Raw genomic sequence first — 17566 nt, 5'->3', positions numbered from 1 at the left:
TATTTAAATTTAAATATAAATAATTAAATATAATAATTCAAATCAAATTACATTACTATCTCTCACTTGTGGAGCTACTTGAGATGATTTAAAATCTTAAATTATAATAAAATAGACATTCACGTGTATGTTTACAACAAATATAATATAATGTGGTTGTTGAGAAAGCTAGATGGGCTGGCCCAGTATAGCATTCAATCTTTCATCAGCAATAAGCAGCTGAAAAGGATGCCAACCTTAGGCATGGATTTGACTTTTGGTTGAAACCTTAATCGAAGTTGTTTTACTTGAGAAGCTTAATTTATTAACCAGTCACCTAACCTCTTCTTCAATAGTTGTGAAACCAATGACTTACTGGGTGTAGTTCTGATCATAAGTATTTTAAACATTATGACGTTTGATTAAAGGAACTCCGTGTACTTGTTGATTTTTCTTTTTGGTAAGAAAAGGTTGCTCCACACAACAACTGCAATATTCGGGGATGGTAGAGAGAAAAGACTTGAGTAGAATGAGGGCATTCCTAATAAAGCATTAAAAGAAGCCAGACTCATCATTACATTCTATCATTACCATGAATTTGCATGTCTGAAAGCATGTCAAATCTTGATGTTTAATGGAAAAAGACAAATTTGCATCAAGATTTGAGGATGTGGACAATGACATAAGCCAAATTGGCCCATAACCCTTGTGGTGGCTAACAAGCAAAGATTCGGGGACATTCGGGCTCTTTTCGCTTTGGTGGGTTGGTGAGATGTGCCGCTCTCTCTTCCTACCCATGTTAGATTGGGGCCCCACTCATCCTTTGACCCAAACCTACAACACGCTGTTTGGCTCATGCCTCTCTCTCCCCACACCGCCCTTGGTGTCAACTAGTCAAAAAACCAAACACTCAATTTTGCCTTAAAAAGAGCTCCGGGAAGGCTATAAATTTTAAGGTGTCAAAAAACCCAAACCTCTGCTTGCCTTTCCCCTTCTTCCGCGGGGCGCCACCACCATTGTCTTTTCTCGGCAATATTCCCTCGGTAGAGATAACGAAACAGTGGAGGCTGCAGCAGCAGGCGAGATAGCTTTTGCAACTCCCGTACAAATACAGCCCTTCTGAATGGCCCCCACCCCTCACTTACCTATGGCAAACAAGATTTCGTCTTTCTTTTATTAAAAAATAATAATATAAAACATAGGAGAAGATCCACACATTTCAAAGGCCAACGGCAGCCCTACATATCCCTTCCTTTCCAGTCGCCTCCTCCTCTGTCTTTGTTTCCTCAGCTGATCTCTTTCTCTATATTTATTCATATCTTTCTTTTACGTTTTTTTTTTTTGCATCTGGGTACCTCGGATTTTACAAGTTTCTTTGGTAAAATTTGGATTTGAATTAACATTCTGATTGTCCTGTGGATTTTTGGATTCATTCAAGCTTTTGATTCTCATTAGTTTAAATTTGGATCAAGGTTGGTTTCTTTTTGTCTTTTGTGCTTCTGTCAATGGGCGCTTTGGATGAGGGCCATTTTTGTGTTGAGCTTGAGAATGGAATGAAGCTGGATATAAGTGACCTGGGTTTGGAGAAAGAACCAGAGACTATAGCTATTGAGGATGCTGTGAAAGTTCTGTTGCAGGGTTTGGGTGAAGATGTCAATAGAGAAGGTCTCAAGAAAACCCCTCTTCGTGTTGCCAAGGCACTTCGAGAAGGAACAAGAGGTGCTTTTTATTTTCTTTTCCTTCTAAACCCACCCTTTCTTTTCCCTGATTCTAGCTACATATGATAGTAATAGTAATTACTATAATTTCTCTAAGATCTGCATTTTTTTTACATATTTTATAACACGCAGACCCAGTTGAAGAAGGTTGTTAATTTTCACTCTTTGGCGTCTGGTTCAGCGATAAAGTAGAATAAAGGTTTTGTCTTTTGTTAAGACTGAATTAGCTAGAGAATCTTCACTATCTTCGATGGTGATGGGAGTGATCTGCTCTAATGCTCTTCCTTTAGTTACGTTTTGTAATCCGCAATCAATATGCACAAGGTTGTTTTTTCTTCTTTTTGGTCCAGTTCCGAGGTCTTGTTACTGTTGATAAAGCAACATGCAGATGCTGTCCATGTATTAGTTTCCTTTTTCTGCTGCATGGGACTTAACCGGCTTGAACAAGCCAAAACAAACAAATGCAACGGAGAAATATTATTAAAGTATGAGTATATTACGGTTGTTTGATTAAAGTATGTTTGGGCTTCAGCTTGCGAGTAATGGGCTCCAATATAGACATTGGCATGCAAGATTATATGTTGTTTACATGAAGTTTTTGAAGCTATAATAAGGTCCTTTACTAATGATTTATTTGTATAAGACGTGTCTTACTTTCCTATCGATTGAGCATTGTTTTGCATGAATATATTATGTTTGTTTACTCATAGGCATATGTGTTTGCATGTGTTCTTGAAATCTCATGTTCTGTGCTAACTTTTGATCGAGGTTTTTCCATTACCTTCTTCAGGTTACAAACAAAAAGTAAAGGATATTGTTCAGGGAGCTTTATTCCCTGAAGTGGGTTTCCATGATGGAGTTGGTCATGCTGGAGGAGCCGGTGGGCTTGTGATTGTTCGAGATCTTGACCTGTTCTCATACTGTGAGTCTTGCTTGCTCCCATTTCAGGTTAAGTGTCATGTAGGATATGTGCCATCTGGTCAGCGGGTAGTGGGATTAAGCAAACTCTCCAGAGTTGCTGATATCTTTGCAAAACGACTGCAAGACCCACAGCGTCTTGCTGATGAGGTATGCTCAGCTCTGCACCATGGAATCAAGCCAGCAGGGGTTGCTGTTATACTCCAGTGTTTCCACATTCATTTCCCAAATCTGGAGTCTGTCTTTCTTGACTCAAAGCATCAAGGATGGGTTAAGGTGCTGGTGTCATCTGGTTCAGGGGTTTTTGAAAATGAAAATGCTATTGCTTGGAGTGATTTTCTGGGTCTTTTGAAATTCAGAGGAGTAACTGTGGAGAAAATTCTAATTAGGGACTCTATGGAACAAAGTTGGTGCCCTTCCTATTCTTCCTCAGTTGCTAAAATTTCACCTCAGTTAGTAGCACTCAACCCTGGAATGGTTGCTGCAGTAGCTACAATACTCAGATCTTTGGGTGAAGATCCATTAAGGAAAGAGCTTGTAGAAACTCCTACCCATTTCGTGAGGTGGTTGATGAACTTTCAGAATACAACCTTGGAGATGAAGCTGAATGGCTTTGCTTGTGGCAGAACAGAACTAAAACCTAGCAGGGAAGTCTGCTCCCACAATAATGAACAGATGCATTCTGAGTTGAATCTATCATTCTGGTCTCAATGTGAGCACCATCTACTTCCTTTTCATGGTGTGGTCCATATTGGATACTTCTGTCCTGAAGGATTCAATCCCATTGGAAAGTCCCTTTTGCAGTCAATAGTACATTTTTATGGTTTTAAGCTCCAAGTACAAGAAAGACTCACCAGGCAAATAGCAGAGACGGTTTCATCAATCTTAGTGGAGATGTTATGGTGGTTGTGGAGGCTAATCACACCTGTATGATTTCTAGAGGGATTGAGAAGTTTGGCAGTAACACGGCTACCATTGCTATGCTAGGTCAATTTTCAACTGATCCTGGTGCTAGGGCTATGTTTCTGCAGAGCATTCCAAACAGTACTACATCTGGAATATTGTAGTTATAACCTGAAGTACTTTTTCAGAGGTCATTTCTTTGCCTCGGTTCATCCTTTTTCAATCTGCAGCAGTGCAGAAAATGATATATTTTATGATGTATACTTTCTTCATGGATTACCAAAATGCAGCCTGGGTTTGTTCCAGTAGATTATTGGCGGCAGTTCCATTTATTTGCAGAAGGTACAACAATTGAGATTCTTTTTTTCCTCGCCATCGGTAGCATAAATCCTCAAGATTTTCTGGGGTGAGTCATTGATTCCATTATTACTTTTCGGGGCATACTCTCGTGTCTTTTTTTTTTTTTTTTTAAAGATTTCCATGTAACAAGCTAGTTGTTGAAATTTGTACACCATTAGAAAACATGGAAAATAAAAAATATATTAAGGTTAAATTTCTCACTTTATTGTTTTAATTTTTATTTGAGCATATTTATCTATTTTTAATATATTGGCGATATAATGCCCATAATCACACCTAACTGCATCAGAAAATACTGCTTGTACTCAATCCTCAGTTATTTTCAATCTTGCAAAACAAGCAGCTTCTGTCATACCACTTCTCCCAAGAGCTCCACGACAAGGATGCTTTCCCATAAGGATACAAGAGGGCCAGATTCGTGAAGCTTTAGCTAAAGGCTCAATTGTTGGTAATAGGTACATGCTGTTCTATGTTTTATCTTCAGAAACTTATGGAGTAGAAAATCCGACCCAAGTGGGATATCCAAGTTGTGTACTCAAGTTAAACGGACAATTCCTGTTCAATTAGAGCCAGAAAAGTCTCAGCATTAGGCCATAAACCTCCCCCACAACCTTTTAGATTGATGCAATATGTCAATGTTAAGGAATACTTGCGGCAAGTTCAGAATTCTGTGGTTGGAATGTTAGACCCATCTTTTGCCTTAATTCTTTTCCTGCAGGCTTTTTCGTCAATGATGCATGGAGACCATATTTCAATAACAGGATACTTAAAATCTTGTTTAGTACCAGAAGTTGTGTCTTGGTTTAGCATTGGGCATAGGAGTCTTCCTAGTAATGGCCTCGTGGCTTGTAGATGGCCGCTATCCTCAAACTCTAATTTCATCCATCATACAAGCTCAGATCAAGAGGATTAAGACTGCTTTCCTTCTGCTAAGGTAGGCCCAGGAATTTATAACTACATCGCCCTAATCCACTTTATCCATTTGAAAATTCAGGTAGTCAGGCTCAGGTTCAAATGGTTACTCGGTTTGTGATCTTCGATTTAGATATCGACGTTTTTCATCTCAAAGCTGGTATTTGGAAAGGCGGCATAACCCAGGAAACTTCCTATGAATGCTCAACTGACACATGAATAAGCTGGAGGATTGAGAAATCCAAACGACCACTCACTCGGGTTGCTGTAGACCAAGCTCAGAAAGACTCACCACCTATCAGACTATTTACAAGCAGGTCTATCGACCCTTGGTTTTGGGGCCCCAGGCCCCAGTCAGAGTTTAGCTGGCCATGGCGATTAACATGCTCCATCCACTCTCACATCTGCCATAGCTGAAATGATCGGTAGATGACAGCATGCCCTATCCATGCAAGGAATCACCTAAAATGAACTTGCCGGAAAAGGAGGTATATCACCTTATTAATCTTTTCCCTAGTGACAAACAAAGATCCTTGCAACAGTGATACTCGATATCATTGTCACTATGTCACCCGCAAGTTCCACCTCACAAGCCAAAATATGATTGGAAGCATTAATAAAGAATTCAACAAGGTGAAATTAAGTATAGTATTCGGGTAAAGAACAAAAATGTTAAGACTTCCCAAATAAAACAAAGCAAAAGTTCAGACATGTAAGATATCAAATGATTACATTAGTTTGCGCTTGACAAGTGGATATAGCTTAACATTATCAACATATTCACTGTCAATCTTGAAACCCACTTCAAAACAAGTACACAAGAGTACAATGCATTATAAATTCCAGAGTGATACAAAAGGTTATTCGAATGGGCCGCATTTAATATGAAAAGCTTATTTCATTTACACATGAAGTCAGTCAAACTATGTTTATCTTCCATAAGAATTTGATTAAAGGGCAACAAACCTGACATAAAAGGTAACTGTACTAGTCTAACCACTTGTGCCAGATAGTACCCCGATCTCTGCGAGATTTTGGTTTACGGGCATGGTCTACATTCAGATGTTTCATACGGGCAGATACCAGTGCGATCCCTAGGTTTATTAGCAGACAAGCACATGCTGGTACAGAAACCTTGTGCACCTGAATGCAACAAACCATAGTCAGCATGCTTGTGACACAGAGGACTGCTTGTGCAAGAAAAAAATTCAACAGCAAACAAGAATGATGTTACAAAAACTATAATTAGTCATGTCCCATTTGGCAGGGTGCACTTTATAACACCGGTTATACACCATTCAGAAGCACTGAATTGTATTTCTTACCACATATAACATAGAGTCTGCACGATCAAGAAATATAAATTTTGCATATTACGTTTAATAAAACCTGGTTTTGACACATCCATTGCGGAAAACTACTCTGTTGAGAACCAACAATCAAATTAGGGATTTACATGGTATATTGTAGTGGTAAAATTGCTATGCCTGAACCACCAAGAGAAGAGGCAAACCACTAGCATTGGCATCTGCCGAGAAATGAGTACCAAAACTAGGGCCAAATTTGAAATCACAAGCTTCTCCACTAAATTGTATATTTATCCAAAAAAAGAAAACAATTTGCATCAAAATGAGAAATACTTCCACCGGGAGTTTAAAGCCAGCTTAAGAGACAGCATTTCAAGGTTCTTGATAAGAGATACTTAAGAGTTTGTGAACTGTGTTGTGCACAACGAATTTGACTTGATGGTTGGAGGTAGACGAGTAAACAGGGCAGGGTTATAAAGGCGGTCACCCTTTGACATAGATTTGACTGTTGCATTAACATCGGGGCCACATTAGATTAGGAGAGAATTGTAAGATTTTCCATAAAAGAATGACTTTGCTTATTCTTTGTTTTTGTTTTGCACAGCTAATATGAATCCAAGTGCACTTTTACATGCTTCTTCATCTTTTTTATTTTGAATTGACATAAACCAGAGTCATCCACTAAAATCAGTAACGTTTGGGATATTCTGGGACAGAGGAAGCAAAATACTGACATCACTGGTTCAAACAAGGTTCCTGAAATATGATTACATTGCATGGAAATTCATACTGCAAATTAACAGACACAGATATACATAGGGTTCCTACCAGCTGCTTGAGCTAAACTTAAGAGCTTATATGCATTTGTGCATGTGTGTGTGCACATCTGTGTGAGTTATGATGATAACATCAAATATATACAAGGTTCATCCATACTTTAAACTGTGTAAAATGAGAAGCAGCTCAGATAAATCTTACAAGAAAAACCATACCTGGTCAAGAACCCAGTTCTTTCGAGGAAGGTTTCGATCTGCATGCTCAAGTGAATACCGCAACATTTCAACAATTGTCAACTCTGTTATCGGATCACAGCTTTCTGCAAGCTCAAAGGTTTATACTTAATAATTTATAATCATAGTATAAATTACCGGGTGATAAAAGGTAATTGAATTGGATCATGAATGTGAAGACAGTCAAAAAGTAACTTGATAAAATCACCTGGAATGTCAAAAATTTGTTTCGCTGGTGAAATTCCCAGAAGCTCTCCCAAATGGACACGAATACGCAAACGGTCAGACAGCGAAAGTAGATCACCATGTGTGACAACAACAACAGGTTTATCATCTAAAATACAAGAAAAAGGAAGCATTTAGCAATTTGATCACCCTATATAGACATACAGAGAGAGAGAGAGAGTGACAGAGAGACTGATCTAAATAGTTAAAAGTAAGAAGAGACAAAGGAGAAAACAAGAATACAAAAGATAAAGATGAAACATTTAACCACAGACATTATGTTCAAACTAGCAGCTAATGTTTTAGGACACTCAACACCATTTTAAGGTGGCTTAAATTTTGAATTTCTTGGATTCACATAAAGTTTCTCTTGTAAAAACAGTGACACAAATAGCCTACTACAGAAAAGCCACCTACACTTTGAGGTATTGGTAATTGAATTTCCAATTACTTGCAAAACAGATTTTGTTCAAAGTCTTTCATCAGTTTTTTTATCCCTCCCATTTGAAGCTTGAGGATAACTTGCCAGTATTCTTCTCCTCTTTCTCTGGCATAACATCAGAGAGGGAATCTCCTAGTTGTTCTCACTTGATTTTCTATTTTCCCAAGCTAAAGCTAATATGCTGTCACTGACGTTCAATCCCCCTTTTATAAAGCCTTTTATTCTGTCATTTTGTGCAATGTCAAAAAGAGGGGGAGTGGGGGTTGCTTGTATCTCACTGTTTTTTTTTCCTTTTTGGGTAAGAAATGCTTCCTTCTTCTGTATTCTTTTCTGCTCATAGCACTAGTTACAACCACCTCTTTCATGTGAGCATTCCCACAGCCATAAATTATCAGTAAATTAAAACAAGACATAGAAAAAGGGGGAGATAACAGGAACTGTTGAGAAAGTGAATAAATGACATGAAATAAAAATTACTGATGTATTAACCTTTGAATGACAGGTGCGGGCAATTAAAAACTTTAGTAATCAATTGTATATACTGTTTCCCTTCATTGTCATCACCTTCCATGGATTTCAGAAATGAAACACCATGAACAACAAAAATGACAAAATTAACCTTCCTCGTCTCAGTAGACAGACAATTATCTTCCTGAGTTTTGCACTTCATTCTGCTCCTTAACCTTGAACTATCTGATTCCCTGATAAGCAAATCACAGAGACGAATTAATCTAAATGGGCAAAACTATATGCCTCAAATGAAAATGCTGGTCAAATAGGAATTCAGACCTGATAATGAGTTCTCCATGACGGACACCTTTGGTCATCCAACACGTTATCATATCAATGTTTTCAGACTTGTCATCACTCAAACTTCTGGTATCGTAAAGACAGAAAGAAGTCGACCCTCTTGGGATCATATATTCTTGAAGAAAGTAGGTCCCATCTCCAACAAATGGTTTGTCTGCTTCAGAGAAAAAATTGATTAAAAGTTGAGTAAAATATAAGATTATCTAGTAGCAAATAATTCAAAGTGAAGACTGCTTCTCCACAAATTGACATTGTAACAAACCAATGACATAACAATACATGATACTTGAGCTCTTTCTGATGCAAACTTGTCATCTTCAAATATTCTTGAGATTTTGTTTATAAGACTGCTTTTTCCACACCCTTTTGGACCAACCAAAAGGAGTGTTGTCGTTTTTGGCACATCATAGTCACTGCCCACATTGTCAATCCATGCTCCAGGGACATAGCTGTTAATGTCAAGCAACCATATCAAATCAGGCCACAGAAACCTACTTTTAGTCATCATGAACAGAATATTGTAGAAGTTTCAGCTCAACCAAATATACTGACAGAACTATTGTGGCATGAAAGGCCAACATAAAGGCTTACAGATATCAGTTATATCTGTTTAAGAATACTGCACATTGCAGCCACTGGTTAAATGAAAACTGACATTTACCTGGCAGGTGAAATATAAACCAAATATAATTACAGAAATATTAAGTTAAATAATACCGTAGTAAAAATGTCTCCCATGTCACAAATTTCTTCACCATGTTCAATTTGAAGAGAAATCAAGCACTGAAGGACTAAAGCAATTGTAAAGAGGTTTCTAAACTCCAAAGTCCATATCACTGAAAGTGATGTGCACACTCTAAGAAAAACTGGAAATCAACAAGCCAAAACAATTTGCAGTTTAAGCAGATTCTATATGCAAAATGGTTTTGTCTTGACAACCTTAGATGTGAGAAAAATGTAGTCCTCCTTGTATGCAATGTTCTGGTTTAAAACATAGACCAAAATATACTGACACCTATGCTCCTGGTTTCAGAGAATAAGGCTTCGATTGCAGGTTTTATTTGGCAGGTGCTACAATGCCTTTCAATTGAATTCTTTACACAAGTAATCTTAATTTCTCCCTAACAATGAAGAAAAATGTGCCTTAATTGTTACTCCAACCTTTCTTGTATTGTAAATCAAACAGAAAAAAAATTAAAAATGCTCCCGTACTGGTGCAACAGTGCATGAAAAAATGAATTTGAGCCAAAATGAACACCTCAAAATCTTGCTCTTGGCCTCATCCAGGATTTTGCTGTGAACCCGCAATGGATCATAACTCTGCAAGACCTCTGAGTAAATATTGCGTCTCCTCCTTTGATTAGCTTCAATCTCCAAAGAAGAGGTAGAGAAAGGACCAACTTGGTCGAGTTCTCCAGAAATCAGCCGATTATCTTGGCTGACTCTCCCATCCTCGACCTTCAAGCTGAAGTCAGCCCTCAGACATTTGAAACCAAGATCAGATTCATTATTTAACATCTATTAACAACCTAGAAAAAAATCTGAGAAAAGAAAAGAGATCATCTCATTGCAGGAAAATTTGTAGAAAAGAGATAGCAAAGAATAGAAGGAAATACCTGGGAAAACTGAAGGGTTGGGATGGCAGTGATGGGTTTAAGTAATCTTGGTCCATTGAAGGTTTTTCCTCTAACATGTTTAACGTTCGCAAATATCAATACCGATTATGTGACAGTATCAAAAGGCAAAATGCGTACCAGGGGGAAAAACTAAAAAGAACAAAGAGAGTACCAGGAGTGGGAACGGGAGGATTGATCTGATGACCACCCATGTTTTGCTTGCTTGATTGTACTTGGCTTGTCTTCTGTCCGAACTGAAAATCTGATGGAAGTAACTTTGTATTCTCAATTCATTGCCTTATCAAGTCCCGGTGAGGACCTCAGGTGTGAAACCTGACACGGACTTTCCCAAGTCAATTTAGTTTATTGCAAGTACTTCCAAAATAAATGTCGTGAAAGTTTTACTAGGCCTTTGACTCGATTGCCAAAATCTTGCCCTGCGTACTTTTGTGCACATCAATCATTACACCTCCTTTCTAGAATATGAGATTAATCAGCACATAAAATCCCATCGAAACCAATTCCTTTCACCGCCTGATTATGGTCTTAATAAGATTAAGACTCGGAGTGCAGCCTAAGCTAAGCCATTAGATTGCTAGCAAAACATGGCCGTCTCGTCCCTGATCCCACCAACCATACTTCAGTTTATTTTATTTTATGCCTTCAGCTGAAGTTGCTTTAGCCATAGGCGGAGGAAATTAGCCTTTAAATATCTCAATGTCCCTTATTGTTTAATCAAATATGCTTTATACAACTGAACCACCATCAGTATTTGGTTTCCATCGAATATTAGAATTTTGTACTGTATATTCTCTTGTGACAAAGTGTCACAATTCCAAATTTACGAAAGGCAGAACAAGTTGGAAGGAGAGCATTCAGCTTAAAGTTCTATATCATGCTTATCAATGGATTACATTTTCCGCTACTTCAAAGAGAATCCAGCTTTACATTATTAACATAACATAGTAATAATACCAATACTGACAGATCGAGTAATCATCATATTAACATAACAATGTATTAAACCAATACATTGTCAACCTTGGAACAATACCAAAGCTTATTCCAATCATTAAATAGATTGGAAATCCACATGCATCACAAAGATAAAACCATTTACATATACAAAATCGTTCAAAGAGAATGCATTTACGTAGTGTATGAACTTGATTGAAAGGTATTGAACTAGACAAAAGAAGCTGACTTTAATTAATCCTCCAACCACATGTGCCGTATAGCATGCCAATCTATGTGAAATTCTGATTTGTGAGCATGTCTCATTTTCAAATGTTTCACGTAAGCTGCTACTATGGCAATCCCCAGCATTGCTAACAGATATGTGCATGCTGATAGAAAGACTTTGTATACCTGCATGAGATTATCATAGCCATTACTTGGCAACAAAGATTCAATAGCAGCCAAGTAGAGATCTCTCAAACAAAATAATTAATCAAGTATCACCATTGGGGCATCATACTTCGACATCACGAATAATTACATACATATATTGCATGTCCAGAGTGCACAACAACACAAAAGCTAAATGACTTGCTTATTCACAGCCTAATGAAGATTCCTAGAAAAATTCTGGATCAGAGCAAAGCACTTCCCAAGAAATTTGAACCACTATGAAATCAATCAAAATAAGCAGGCATATCAATTATCAGGAAGGCCAGGTAGAGATCTCTCAAACAAAATAATTGATCAAGTATCACCACTGGGGCATCATACTTAGACATCACGAATAATTACATACATATATTGCATGGCCAGAGTGTAGAACAACACAAAAGCTAAATGACTTGCTTATTGACAACCTAAGGAAGATTCCTAGAAAAATTCTGGATCAGAGCAAAACACTTCCCAAGAAATTTCAAGCATTATGAAATCAACCAAAACAAGCAGGCATATCAATTATCGGCATGCTTTTTCAATCGGAGTAAAACAAAAATACAGCCGGTCAGAACATCTTAACCATCATTACGGGTGCAAGAAAGACCATATCGTTTCCATTACCCAGTTCTTGCGTGGAAGATTTCGATCTGCATGCTCCAGTGAATAGCGCAACATATCAACAATTGTCAACTCAGTTGCTGGATCATGGCTGTCTGCAATCTCAAAGGCTTTCATTCAATCCCTCGATGTAATCAATTGCATAAATCATTGGGTGGCAAAGAGTTGTTTAATAGAGTATGAAAAGATAGTAAATGACTTGATGAAATAACCTGGAATGTCAAAAATTTGTTTTGCGGGTGGAATACCCAGCAGCTCTCCCAAATGAACACGGACACGAACACGATCAGCAAGTGAAAGTAAATCCCCATGTGTGATAACCACAGCAGGTTTATCATCTGAAAAAAGAAGAAGCATTTAGCAAGTTGATCACCTGAAAAGACAAAGTCAAATTGACTCATCCTGAAAATAAAAAGAAAAACCAATAAGGAATAGGAGAGTAAAAAAAAAATGCATAAGATATAAGATGAAACATTTAACTATAATTCAACATGGTTGCCAGCCAATCAGTACTTTTTTTAATGAACTTAAAATTTCACTTTCTTCAGATTGCAGCCAAAAACTAAAAGAGACCAACATTATTTCCTAATGCAGCAAACCCTCTAAAGCTTGACGATTAATTCTAATTGAACTGCAAGTTACTTAGCAAAGCATATTTTGGTATAGCCCCCAAGAGCTCTTGTATCCTTGATTGTGAAACTTGAGGAATTCTTGCCAGTAATCTCTCATGTCATACAAGCAAGGACAAGGAGATCAACTTGTATTTATCATCACTTGCTCCAGTTGACAGTATACATGCTTTAACAGGCTTTCTGCCCCTTGATGAAATATCCCCTTTCTTCTTGTATCCTTTTCTTCTTTCTGGTTTTCTGTGGGCCAAAAGTGATGGGTTAAGGGGTTGTGTCTCATAGCCCACTTCTTTCTTGGAATCAACTTTCCTCCTTTACTGTATTCATTCCCCATGTCAAGTATTATTAACTGTTAGCTTCTGCCTTCTTGCTTACATTCTAAATCCAGTGAACATAATTTAACCAAGACAAGAAAAGCAGGAAGCCAATTATTGACGGAGTCCATAATCTTAAGTCTTATTGATGAACTCCACAAGTGACATGAAATAAAAACATAATAACATCTCTGCACCTTTAAATGACAAGTATGGACACATGAAAGCCCTGGTGATCATCTCCATGTATTGTGTCTCATCTGGGCCATCACCCTCCATAGATTTCAAAACAGTAATCCCATCAACAACAAAAATGACAAAATTAACCATCCTGGTCTCGCAGGACTTCCAGCTTCGCTCTCGTGTTTTGCACTTCATTCTTCTCCTTAAACTAGATTGATCTGATTTCCTGATTAACAAATCACTGAGATAAATTAATCTGAAAATAGGCAAACTTCCATGCCTGATAGAAACTACTCTGAAAAGTTAAAACATGCAGACCTGACAACAAGTTCCTCATGACGAACACCTTTTGTCATCCAACACTTAATCATATTAATGTTATCAGAAGTGTCATTACACAAGCTCCGGGAATCATAAAGACAGAATGAAGCTGAACCTCTTGGGATCATGTATTCTTGAAGATAGCAGGTCCCATCTCCAGCAGACAAATTAACTGCTTTATGGAAAATACTAATTTAGGGTTGAGGATAATATAACAACTACATCTACTTTGCCAAAACAATTAAAGTGATTCTCCATGAATTCAACAGCTATAAACAAACCATTGAAACAACATTACATGATACTTGAGCTCTTTCTGGTGCAAATTTGTCATCCTCAAATACCCTTGAAATTTTATTGACAAGACTACTTTTTCCACACCCTTTTGGACCAATCAAAAGGAGTGCTGTTGTTTTCGGAACATCATAATCAGCTGATTTCATGCCACCAACATTCTCAATCCATGCTCCAGGGACATAACTGTTCATGTCAAACAACAAATGTCAATTAAAGGTAATACCAACTCTACCCATCATGAACAACAAATACTGAACTTCAAGCACAATAAAATATTCTGAGCATACTGCCCTACATATTGAATTGTCAGTATATATAAAACCCAATTTTAGCATACCATGCACTAGACCTCCAATTAAACAAAAATGGACAATTGGTTGGCATGTAAACTAAGCATCAAACACCTGGACAAAAAGAGTAAATTTTTGCAAGATGAAATTTGGCATTAAATCATTAAGTAGGAACTATAAGAAGGTTTCAGAAAATCCACATTCCAGAGTTCATGTTATTTCAAATGGTTTGCATTCTGCAAGAAGCATCTGAAATCACAAAGCAAAATAATTCGTATTCCAAATGGATTGTTGGTTAACTAATTATATCACAACCTTGGATGAGAGGGTAAAATCCTTTTGCTTTTGAAATGCAAATAAAAATCTGATATTTCTGCATTTCTACTAGCTTTGAGAGAAGAAAGCCTCAAAAGCGATTATACATTGCAATGTTTGATTTTATTGCTTAGGTACAATCAAACTGAATTCTTCCTGGTCATATGAATTGTTATATCGAGTTCATGCAAACAACTTTGCTTTCTGGCATCAATTAGAAACTAAAAAAAAGTAAAGTTAAAAGCTCAATTTATCCCATAAAGAACAAAATTCTAAAACCTCTAGGGTTTGGACAGATAAGGTTAAAACCACTATTCTTTAGAGAATTCAAATTCTATTTCTTGTCCCAAGCACAGTACCTTTGCACTTGAAAGGAAAAAAAGAAGGCTATTTTCTGAAAGAAAATGAAATTGTGCTAACATGATTACCTCAAAACCTTGCTCTTGACCTCATTAAGGCTCGTACTTCGAACCTGCAATTGATAATAACTGTGCAAGACCTCTTTGTAAACGTTATGTCTCCTCTTGTCATCAGCTTCAAACTCCAGAGAAGCAGAAGAAGAAAATTGAGGAGCCAATTGACCAAATTCTTCATAAAGCAGCCTATCCACTTCCTCTTTTCCATGTTCAACCTTCATTCCTAAATCGTCCCTGGCCCAGTTTCACCAACAAAAGTAAATTGATCCCAACAAAATTATAAAGGTTGAAATCATTTAATCATTTAAAACAGAAAAAAAAAATCAAAACAAAATACCTGACTAAAGTGGGGTTCTGGGAAAACAATGATGGAAGTGGGAAATCTTGGTCAACGGAGGGTTCATCCTCTGCCATGTTCAAATTTTGCAACAAGATCAGATAAAGGGCTGAATAATAAAACATTAAAAAGAAACATGAAGTCAAACCCGAAACAGATAGAGAGAGTGTTTCGATACCAGAAGTGAAGGTAGGAGGAGTGATGGTCTCACCACCCATATCTTGCTCGACTGATTTTCCTTTGCTTTTGAGAGTGAGGTGTGTATTTATGAGTGAAACAGGAAGGAGAAATTAGACCCTTTCCGTGTCTTCCTGCGAAGGTGAAAGAGTTGGGAATGGCAGTGGCACTTAGACCCTTTCCCTTGGTTTTTGCTGGTTTTGACCTTTAGATATAGATCAACATGAAATATGAATTCAAATAAAAGTCTGCAACTATTTCTTAAAACTCGTCATAATAATTTTATCAATAATTAACCATTTCTTTTATAAGTTTGTTATTAATAGCAATTAAGTTTTAGACGAAAAATTCAGATTAATTTCCTTCAGGTCTGTGTTCATATCTTTTTTTTTTGTGTGCCTGAAACTCCCCATTCAATATGATCTGATATTATTCTCTTGGGTGACCAGTGGATCATGGGTTATATACAATAACGCTCCAAACCATTTTAAGACTCGAGTTGAACTCTTAAGTTTGAAATTCCAAGGAATTGGAGTTCTATGCCCCCCCGACATTAGGAAATGAGGATTAACATAATCCCGAAAATGGAATATTGTGAACTGAAACATCAAGTTGGCATTTATCAAATCACCTTGAAAAGGATATTAAGATAATAATACAAATTATCTAATTAGAGTTATAATATAATATTATTATTTAATTAAAGTAAAACAGAGTTTTGATATAATACTATTATCTAGTTAAAGTTAAATTATTAATAAGATTACATATATATATATAAAGAGAGAGAGAGAGAGAGAGAGAGAGAGAGTTGACTCCAAAACAACTTCTTATAAAACGGGATTACCTTCTTTCTATTTTTTCAGGATAATACACATAAAAAATGCTGAGCACATTAAGGTTACAATATGTTATTCTATCTATTGACAAGCTCTTAGCAAACCAAAGTCACACTATACTCATCTCAGGATCTTTATCCCAGGGTCTTCAACAAAACCTGAAGAGGATTCTCAGAGATGGCACAAGCAAAACAAAACCCCGTAACCAGAATCACTTTCAGGCAAGGAAATCAAAGATGAGAATCACTGCAATTCAAGCAGAGTGTTTCACATCAAGACCCCAATTGTGATGAGCAACAGACAGGCTGGGGGGTGACACTGTGTTTTATCTTTCCATATAAGACCAAGGCTTGGAAAGCAAAGTCACAGTTCAATTTGAACTTTAACTTATTTTAATCCAATTACTAAGGACTTATACCCTCTTTCATTTGAAGAACATATTTTTTCTAATGTGAAATTATGTCTCTCATAATTTTCAAAATAATGCAAATTTTTGATAATTTTGAAAATTATAGTTTTATGAAAAAACTAGCAAAGTATTCATTTATGATTAAGAACAGAAATATCTATGTTCATTGGCGTATCAAGCATTGCATGTTGTGCATTTAAGCAAACAGAGTCAGTAATCATACCAGCTAGTGTTGAATTCTGCTTATGAGTACTTGACAAAGAAGAATTATCATTAAAGCTTGTTCCATGCTCATTGATGAGTGTCATAAGTTACTATGCTCGATTCCTAGTGAGTAATAATTCAGACATGGTGTCGACGCTAATATCCTCATTCTGTTTTGGTTGTAAAGTGGCAATAGCACTATTTCCTAATGAAACAGGTCTCCTAGGATTGTGGTTGCCTTGAGTGAATTTAAATTCAGCAGGGAACCTTATCAGCCTGTAACACTTCTCCTTAGTGTGACTAATTTTGCAACAATGGCTACATAATAAATGGACTTTATTCTTTCCTTTCTCATTAACATAACTGACCATTTCAAGGATACAGAGAAAATTTAGTATGGCTCCTGCGTAAGGATGACACACACAAATCGAGACAGGGTCTAAATTTTATATTTGAGAAGAAAAATAAGTCTCACATTGAGTGGCTGTGATTGCAGGTGTAAAGCTTTTTGTGATTCTTCTCTCAAAATCAAGTTACAAGCCTCATCCAGCGTGGAAAAAGCCTGCAACATCACAATCTGTGATCTCAAAGCAACGTAGGTCTCATTAAATCCATTCAAAAA

The 17566-nt window shown here is 37.0% G+C and overlaps 3 protein-coding genes and 1 pseudogene across 4 annotated transcripts; 2 read left to right on the top strand and 2 right to left on the bottom strand.

Annotated features, from left to right (window-relative positions):
• The first annotated feature begins 873 nt into the window (after positions 1-873).
• Positions 874-4078, top strand: LOC110429321 (GTP cyclohydrolase I). Its single transcript, XM_021445294.2, is given in 3 exon segments — positions 874-1698; positions 2488-3501; positions 3504-4078. Coding segments are annotated over 3 exon segments (1407 nt in total). The 5' UTR covers positions 874-1484; the 3' UTR covers positions 3683-4078.
• Positions 3937-10631, bottom strand: LOC110429322 (uncharacterized). 2 transcript variants are annotated; one of them, XM_021445295.2, is made up of 9 exons: positions 10373-10631; positions 10201-10270; positions 9843-10061; positions 8864-9033; positions 8564-8738; positions 8264-8475; positions 7316-7441; positions 7090-7193; positions 3937-5933 (listed from the first exon to the last, which is right to left on the bottom strand). In XM_021445295.2, exons 1-9 carry the CDS (start codon positions 10410-10412, stop codon positions 5778-5780), a joined length of 1272 nt encoding a protein of 423 aa, XP_021300970.1. In that variant the 5' UTR covers positions 10413-10631; the 3' UTR covers positions 3937-5777. The 2 variants fall into 2 exon arrangements, with proteins under 2 accessions (XP_021300970.1, XP_021300971.1); XM_021445296.2 differs by having other exon boundaries at positions 9843-10049; positions 10373-10628.
• Positions 10632-11181: 550 nt separating this feature from the next.
• On the bottom strand, positions 11182-15909 carry LOC110408895 (uncharacterized). The gene is made up of 9 exons (XM_021418031.2): positions 15494-15909; positions 15316-15385; positions 14991-15212; positions 13959-14140; positions 13658-13832; positions 13354-13565; positions 12426-12551; positions 12217-12308; positions 11182-11568 (listed from the first exon to the last, which is right to left on the bottom strand). The coding sequence occupies exons 1-9, from the start codon at positions 15531-15533 to the stop codon at positions 11410-11412; spliced, it is 1278 nt and encodes a 425-aa protein (XP_021273706.1). The 5' UTR covers positions 15534-15909; the 3' UTR covers positions 11182-11409.
• Positions 15910-17280: 1371 nt separating this feature from the next.
• On the top strand, positions 17281-17393 carry LOC149527659 (U6 spliceosomal RNA; annotated as a pseudogene).
• Positions 17394-17566: the final 173 nt, after the last annotated feature.

Source organism: Theobroma umbraticum, unplaced genomic scaffold, assembly GCF_002168275.2.
Source record: "Theobroma umbraticum cultivar Fairchild unplaced genomic scaffold, ASM216827v3 scaffold_44.0, whole genome shotgun sequence".
Lineage (NCBI taxonomy): Eukaryota > Viridiplantae > Streptophyta > Magnoliopsida > Malvales > Malvaceae > Theobroma > Theobroma umbraticum.
Note: the sequence above shows the minus strand (reverse complement) of the source record. Positions and strands in the feature narration are given on the sequence as shown.